General features: G+C 50.5%; 1 protein-coding gene across 1 annotated transcript; it reads right to left on the bottom strand.

Annotated features, from left to right (window-relative positions):
* Positions 1 to 1,167: 1,167 nt before the first annotated feature.
* ACTL9 (actin like 9) lies at positions 1,168 to 2,478 on the bottom strand. The gene has a single exon (XM_021705448.1). The coding sequence runs from the start codon at positions 2,476 to 2,478 to the stop codon at positions 1,228 to 1,230; it is 1,251 nt and encodes a 416-aa protein (XP_021561123.1). The 3' UTR covers positions 1,168 to 1,227.
* Positions 2,479 to 7,537: the final 5,059 nt, after the last annotated feature.

Here is a 7,537-nt window from a genome sequence, read left to right on the forward strand (position 1 = left end):
TGGGTGTCCATCATGGGGCAACCCTAGGAGACTGTCTTTGGGAAGGGAGTTGGGGGGGTCAGAACACAGGAGAGGGCCTAGGGCATTAGTGGGGTAATCATGGGGTGGTCCTGGGACTGGAACCTTCCTAGGAGGATTTGAAGGGCTGAGGAAAGGGGATAGGAGGTGCATTGTAAGGCAGGCCATGTGGGAGACACAGAGCAAGGAGGTGAGCTGAGAGCAGTGAGGCTGACCTGGGGGTCTGGGGATTCAGAACATACTGTTCTTTGGTGGGGGGTATGGATGGGGAGGTGGGTGTGGGATGGAAGGAATGAATCTTGGAGAACAAATTATGCAGGGAGGGCAGAGTTATGGGGGAGGGTGGAATTTGGGGGATGGGCTTTGGACACTGGAGGATCCTTTAGTGGGCCATCGTAGGGGAGATCGTTGAGGATCAGAACATCGGTCTTTGTGGTGGGTATGGAGTTTTGGCCCTTGTGGGGGGATGCTCAGAACATCAGGGTATAGGAGAACTTTGGATAATCAGACGGGGAAACTGCTGAGGGGGTGGATTTGGGGTGCTTGAACTAGGGGTGTCATGGCAAGTGGCTCTTGGGGGTATTTTGGGGGGATTAGAAACGGGAGAAGATTCTGAGGGTGCACTTAGGGGTTGGAACACTCATGGAAGGGTTCTCGGAGTTGGGGGTTGGAGCACCTGGTGCAGCTTCCTTGGGGAGGAACAGGTCATGGAGATGAGTCAGGGGTCCTTGAGGGACATAGGGAGTGAATTGGGGGCTTAGAGCCTAGAGGAAACTTGGGGGAGGTTTATAGCAAAAGCAATAGATCATTGGGGTGAGATTAGGGGATAAGAATCTGGGGATGTCTTTGGGGTGGCCTTGGCAAGCGGTCCCAGCCCGAGAGTGCTTTTTGGGAGGGATCATGGGAGTGGGTTTGACAGGGTCAGGACAAGGTGGTGTGTTGTGGGTTGATCATGGGGAAGGTGGGTTTCGGGAGTCGGAGCTGGGTGTCTCTGGGGTTGGATCCGTGGGAGGTGAGTTAGGGCAGGGCAGAACCACGATGTCTGGGAGTTAGATCTTGGTGGAGTCAGGACCCAAGGCGAGTCTGGGTGGTGGGTCCAGGAATGGATTGGGCTGGGCCCTGGGGTAAGGCAGGATAGAGCCAGCAGGGTATCGGAAGCTTTACTGCCTCCCCCCACCCCACCCCCACCCCCCACTCCGCCGCCCGGAGTCAGTAGCATTTGCGGTACACGATGTGGGGCCCCTGTTCCTCATACTGCTCCCGCAGGACCCAGCAGGACTGGAAGGCGCGCAACGAGGCCAGGATGGAGCCCCCAATCCACACCGAGAAGTTTCTGGTGGGCTGTGCCGCCACCACCACGTGGGCCTCGGGGGGCAGACTGTGCAGCAGCTCGGCCCGGAAGCGGCCCTCGAACCCCTGAAAGAGCGAGGAGCCCCCGCAGAGCAGCACGTTCTGGGCCACGTCGGCCCGCACCTCCAGGGGCACCTTGTGAAGGCTCTGTTTGGCCATCGTGGGGATGCCCACGGGCTCCAGCCCCGGCATCTCGGGAGGGCTGAACAGCAGCTCTGGGCACTGGAACAGCTCCTTGCCCAAGGTGACCGTCCGCCCGTCGGGCAGCTTCAGGGTCTGCTGGTATTCCTGCTCCGGCCGGGCCTGCTCCTTGAGGAAGTCAGGGGCCACGTAGCAGTAGCGGTGCTTGATGTTCTCCACGGTGTCCAGGTCCTGCTGGCCCAGCGTCAAGCCCGAGCCCAGCAGCGTCTCTGCCAGGAAGGCGGTCAGGTGCGTGCCCGCCAGGTCCAGGCGCTCCGTGGCGTGGGGCAGGTTGTAGCCCTGAAAGACCGGCACCGTGTAGGTGACCCCGTGGCCGGTGTCCACCACCAGCCCGCTGATCCTCCCGTGAGCGTAGACGGACAGCACCGACTGGGAAGCCACGTACATGGCAGGAGAGCACAGCGACTCGAAGGCCACCTCCACCAGCTTCTCGCGGTTGGTGGTGGGGCTGAAGGGCGGGTCGGAGAACAGCAGCGGCTGGTCCTGAGGGGCCACGCGGAGGTCGTGCTCCAGCAGGTGGCGCCAGATGAGCTCGGCCGCGTCCCAGTCCACCACGATGCCGTTGCGCACTGGCTGCACCAGGGTTAGCTCTGGGCGAGTGCGGGCGGCCTCGCCGATGAAAGTCTCCAGCACCGGCTGCCCACTGGTGGCCGGCTTCTTGGGCTGGCAGCCCACGATGGTGGCCACGGTGTAGGCGGGCCGGGCCTGCCCCGCGAAGCCCACCTTACAAGTGCCCGTGCCCATGTCGATGACCACCGCGCCGGTCTTTGGTGGCAACCTGTCGCCCACCATGCTGGGGGGTTCCTGCCGCAGGGTCTTGTTCACCAGGATTGAGTTGGGGTTCACGCCAGTCCTGGAGGCCTTTGGGGAGGGCTGGGGCTTCATGCAACTGGACGGGTTTGCATCCATGGCTGCACGTAGCTGGGTAAGCTGCTTGGCGAGGCTGACCGCTTTCCTCTGGGGGTCCGAGGGTATGAGGAGAAAAGGCCGAGGCTGACCAGGGGCAGGCAGAGGCAGGGAGAGGGGCCTGGCCGGTGGTCTATGACATCACCCTGCCTGCTGCCCCTTCAGAAGATTTCACAATGCAGGGGAGGGGATGAGGACGAGCTCCTCCCTGCCCCAGAAAGCTCCCAGAATACCCATCTATTCTGGATTCCCCCAAAGTGGCAAATTTGGAGGAGGAGGCTAGAGGGTGCCAGAGGAGAGACCTCTGATCCAGCTCCCTGACCCAGAGCCCAGTAAGACCCAAGAATCCTTCTCTTGGTGCTTCCTTTTGAAGCTCTTTATAGTGTGGTAAGGGAGCGCTAGTCACAGCCCTCCTTAGAATTCAATCTTAAAATTAATTTAAAATATTAACCCTTAGAATATTAATCAGAAGGTGGTCGCCTAGCTGGTGTGGCTTTTCTGGTTTCCTGAAGGAAACAGAAGCCTGCCTAGGGTGGGGGGTGAGAGTAGGAGAGACACAGACATCCCTCTACTGTTCTGTGACCCTTCTGCTCTGCCTGACACCTGGAACAGTCTCCCTACCCCATTCCCACAGAGCAGGAATTTGCCTCTTCCACTCTCGGCAAGACACCACCTCTTCTTGAAAGCCTTCCCTGATTTCTCTTCCTTCTCTCTACCACATGGTGGTGGTGATGAAGGGGTGTCCACCTTCCTTCTAGGGATTTCTTCGGCTTTCCCTTGGTGGGAGGGGGGCTCTGTGGGATCCAAAAAGGAGCTTTCAGTAAGATAAAAGGGACAGGGCAGAACCAGGGAATTTCCTTCCTTTTTAAGGCTAAATAATATTCCATTGTGTGTCTACACCACATTTTGCCTACCCATTCATCTGTCGAGGGACCCTTGGATTGCTTCCATGTTTTAGCTATTGTGAATAATGCTGCTATGAACCTGGTTGTGCAAATATCTCAAGTCCCTGCTTTCAGTTCTCTTGGGTATATATCCAGAATTGGCATTGCCGGATCATATGGTAATTCTATTTTTTTTAAGTTATTTATTTATTTGAGAGAGAGAGCATGAGCAGGGGGAGGGACAGAGGGAGAAGCAGGCTCCCCGCTGAGCAGGAAGCCCAACTCGGGGCTCGATCCCAGGACTCCGATCGTGACTTGAGCTGAAGGTGGACGCTTAACCGATTGAGCCACACAGGTGCCCCTGGTAATTCTATTTTAAATGGTAAGCGTTTTACAATATACAGGTGTATCAAATCAACACGTACACCTTAAACTCACACAATGTTAAATGTCAATTACATCTCAGTAAAGGTGGGGGTGGGGAAGTTCACGGACTCTTGTAAATAGCTGAGTAAATGAACATTTCCAAAAACATGTATGAGATCGCACACAAAATTGGTTAAAAACTCTGGCCGGGATTAAATCTGGACACAACTGGGAAATGAAGCCTTCTTACCTCCATACTCCTGTGACATATTCAGCACTAGTCCTGGCAATTTCTATCACTACACACACACACACACACATTTATTTGTTTTAACTAACAGGTGATAACACCACCAGAAGTGGATTTTTTTTTTTTTCAGAAGTGGATTTTGAAGCAACTCTCCCATTCTGTTGTGGAACCTACTGTCCTTAGTTGAGACAATTCCTTCCTCTCAAATGCATCCCCTTTTGGATGATGTGTGTGCAAGAAATGAATTCTGTCCCCATGAAACACCAACTCCTACCCCCTCCCCCAGCCCCTGGCTCCCACCATCTTTCTGTCTCTGTGGATGTGACTCTTCTAGGGACCTCCTAGACGTGGAATCCTACCATATGTGTCCTTCTGTGACTGGCTTATTTCACTGAGCATAATGTCCTCAAAGTTCTTCCATGTTGAAGCAGGTGTCAGAATATTTTGAGGGACCATCATGTTCTTTTCCATAGTGGTTGCACATTTTCACATTCCCACTAGCAAGGTAGAGGGTTCCAATTCCTCCACATTCTTAACACTTGTTTTTGCCTTTCCCCCCCTTTTTCTTTTTAATTATAGCTATTGTAATGAGTGTGAGGTTGTGATAGAGTTTTAAGTATCAGCATGTTAGAAAGACATGTTTGGTTCAGACGGACTGTTACATAAAGAACTGAATAGACAGGGTTCAAAGCCCAGCCTTTGGTATTGCTAGTGATGTAGCTGTGTGCAGAAGGGGAGGCACTTTCCATTATTCCCCCTCATTCAACACATCTGCAAGGATGGTCCCTTGACCTCCTGAAAGAGTATTTTGGTGAATTTAGTCTATAGCCATTTAAGACAAAAATAAACATTTTTTCCCTTTTTAAGAATCATTGTGGCAAGTGAGAGGGATGGTAGTTGATAGTTCGGGATGGGGGTCAGGTAAATTCTCACTGCATCTTTATGGTACTATGTTCATTTCTTTCTGATGGGGGAAATAAAGCCTCAGAGGGGTGAAGTAATTTGCCCAAAGTCACACAGCTGGGATGGCACAAGAGCAGGATTTGAACCCAGATCTCTGAGATACTGCAGTGGATGAGTGCGGGTCTGGAAAACTGTGAGGTCTAAGATCCATCTGAAACAGTACAAATGGAGGCTGGGACTCTGTTGACCTCAGGTTCCTCTGTTGTTTCTGGCACATAATAGATGCTCCATTCTCAGATACTGCAGCAAACAGGACAGAGAGCATCACTGAGTAGAGGCAGCAAGGAAATAATGTGGTCAAGACCACAGATCTGGAGCTGCCTGCTGGGGTTGGTTAAACCTGGCCCCGCCACCTTTATAGTGAAGCAAACTACTAAATCTCTCTGTGCCTCAGCTTCCCCATTAGCTAGTTAGAGGTAATAATAGTACTGACTTCAAAAGGCAGGTATGTGGATGGACGAGTTATCTGTGAAGAGGTTAAGTCAGTGGCTGGTACATCTTGCTTTGTGAAGGTTTACACAAATTGCAGGTATTGTGTGCTTCAGTCGTGTGTATGAGCAACCAGTACGTGGAAGTATCTGAACAACAGCTCTGCAGTGGAATTAGGGATTTAGATGGGCATTTCTCTTGAAAGGGCATTTTTTTCCAGTCTGCAGATCTTTGCACTGGGCTTATCTGAAACCTGCGTGGGCAGCCCCGCCTTCCACCTGCGTCTGTGGTCCCCAGGAGTTGAGTTGTACAGCTTCCTGCCAAGAGAGGGCGTCCAAGACCACCAGCTTCTTTTTCTTTCTGCTAAGTCCTTGGCTCAGTTGCTCAGGGGTTCACATCCTTGGTTGCAGCTTAGGATCACCAGAGGAACTTAAAAAAGAATCCCCGTGTTCTGGCTGCACCCCAGACTTGAATCAGAAACTCTGCAGATGGAGACCAAGCAGGGGTGATTGTTTAAAGCTCCCAGGAGACCTTAATGTGAAGCAAGTGGAGGTCCATTGGTCTGGGTCTTCAACATTCTCAAATCCTCCTTCCTTCCTTCCTGCCTTCCTGCCTTCCTTCTTGCCTTCCTGCCTTCCTGCCTTCCCTCCTTCCTTCCTTCCTTCTCCCTCCTTCTCTCTCTCTTTCTTTCCTTCCTCCCTCCCTCCTTTCCTTCCTTCCCCTTCTTTCCTTTCTTTCTCTCATTCTCAATTTCTTAATTCCCCCTGATCATCAGAAACGATGGACTGGGAGTCTGGGGTTGTGACACAGTTCTCTGGGATCAGCAGGTTCTCATGCTTAAATGTGTATGAGAGTCTCTAGAAGGGCTTGTTAAAACACAGAGTTCTCGTCTTGCCCAGAGATTCTGATTCAGCAGGTTGAGGGCCCTGCAGAGAATCTGCATTCCTAACGAGCTTCCACGTGATGCTGATGCTTCTGGTTGGCTGACTTCACTTTGAGGAGCATTGTCTGGAGCCTTGTGGACATCTGGGAGATGAAAGGAAAACTTCTCATAATAAAACTTATATATATATATATATAATGTTATCCAGCCATGAGAAAGAAGGAACTCCCATCATTTGTGCAACATACATGACACTTGAGAGCATTATGCTACGTGAATAAGTCAGAGAAAGATAAACACTGTGTGATCTCACTTATATGTGGACTCTAGCAAAGCCCAATTTGTAGAAACAGAGAGTAGAATGGTGGTTCCCAGGGGCTGTGGGGTGGGGGAAATGAGATGTTGGTCAAAGGGTACAAACTTCTAGTTATGAATAAGTTCTGGGGATCTAATGTACAGTAGTGACTATAGTTGACAATACTGTATATATACTTGAAAGCTGCTAGGAGACTAGATCTTCAACTTTTTCACCACAAAAATAGTGATTATGAGATGTGAAACATCTGGTGGTAACTATTTTGCAGTATGTAAGCATATCCATCATTGTACGCCTTGAACTTACACAATGTTGCATATCAGTTATATCTCCATAAAACTGGAAAAAATACAGAATAAAAGACATGACTCATACAGTGCTCCAATTTGTTCTCCAGGGTTTATGGCAAGACTGCTCAGGTAATCAGTGGTCGAATTTCTTTGTTTATTGCCGTGTTATGTTCTACAAAGTTGCCACAAACAGTGACTACTGAACTCTAGTTACAACATTTTCATCAACCATTCAAAACATAACCCTGTGTTATGTGTGATTCTGTTTAAAAACATGGCTAATTAATATATATTATTGATCTTACTAACACTGAACTCACAGCCAACATCGTTATACCTCACGCCTGAATGAAGCTTGTCCAGCTCATGCATTTTCTCTGCAAGGCACCCCAAAATCTTCTTGTGCATGAGAACTCTAGGTAGCAGTGCGGCACAATGCTTCTGGCTGATTTGAACAGTGAAACCAGGGGCATAAAGGACAAAAATGTGAAACCCGGTGCACTAAACAGACCATGAAAAGGGCACTTACTTATGGTATGAGAGCACAACAAGAAGGCAGAGCATTGTGGGAACTCAGCTGGGAAGGAGCATGTAGGCAATTTAGATTTTTTGCTGCTCTGTGCATGTCTGCAAATGACCATGAGAGTCCCAGCAGTATTGAGTTTGTGATTACAAATAAAT

Source organism: Neomonachus schauinslandi, chromosome 1 (genome assembly GCF_002201575.2).
Source record: "Neomonachus schauinslandi chromosome 1, ASM220157v2, whole genome shotgun sequence".
NCBI lineage: Eukaryota > Metazoa > Chordata > Mammalia > Carnivora > Phocidae > Neomonachus > Neomonachus schauinslandi.

Bases quoted from the DNA above. Each gene is read 5' to 3' on its own strand.
- ACTL9 (XM_021705448.1), bottom strand. From the start codon at position 2,478: ATGGATGCAAACCCGTCCAGTTGCATGAAGCCCCAGCCCTCCCCAAAG.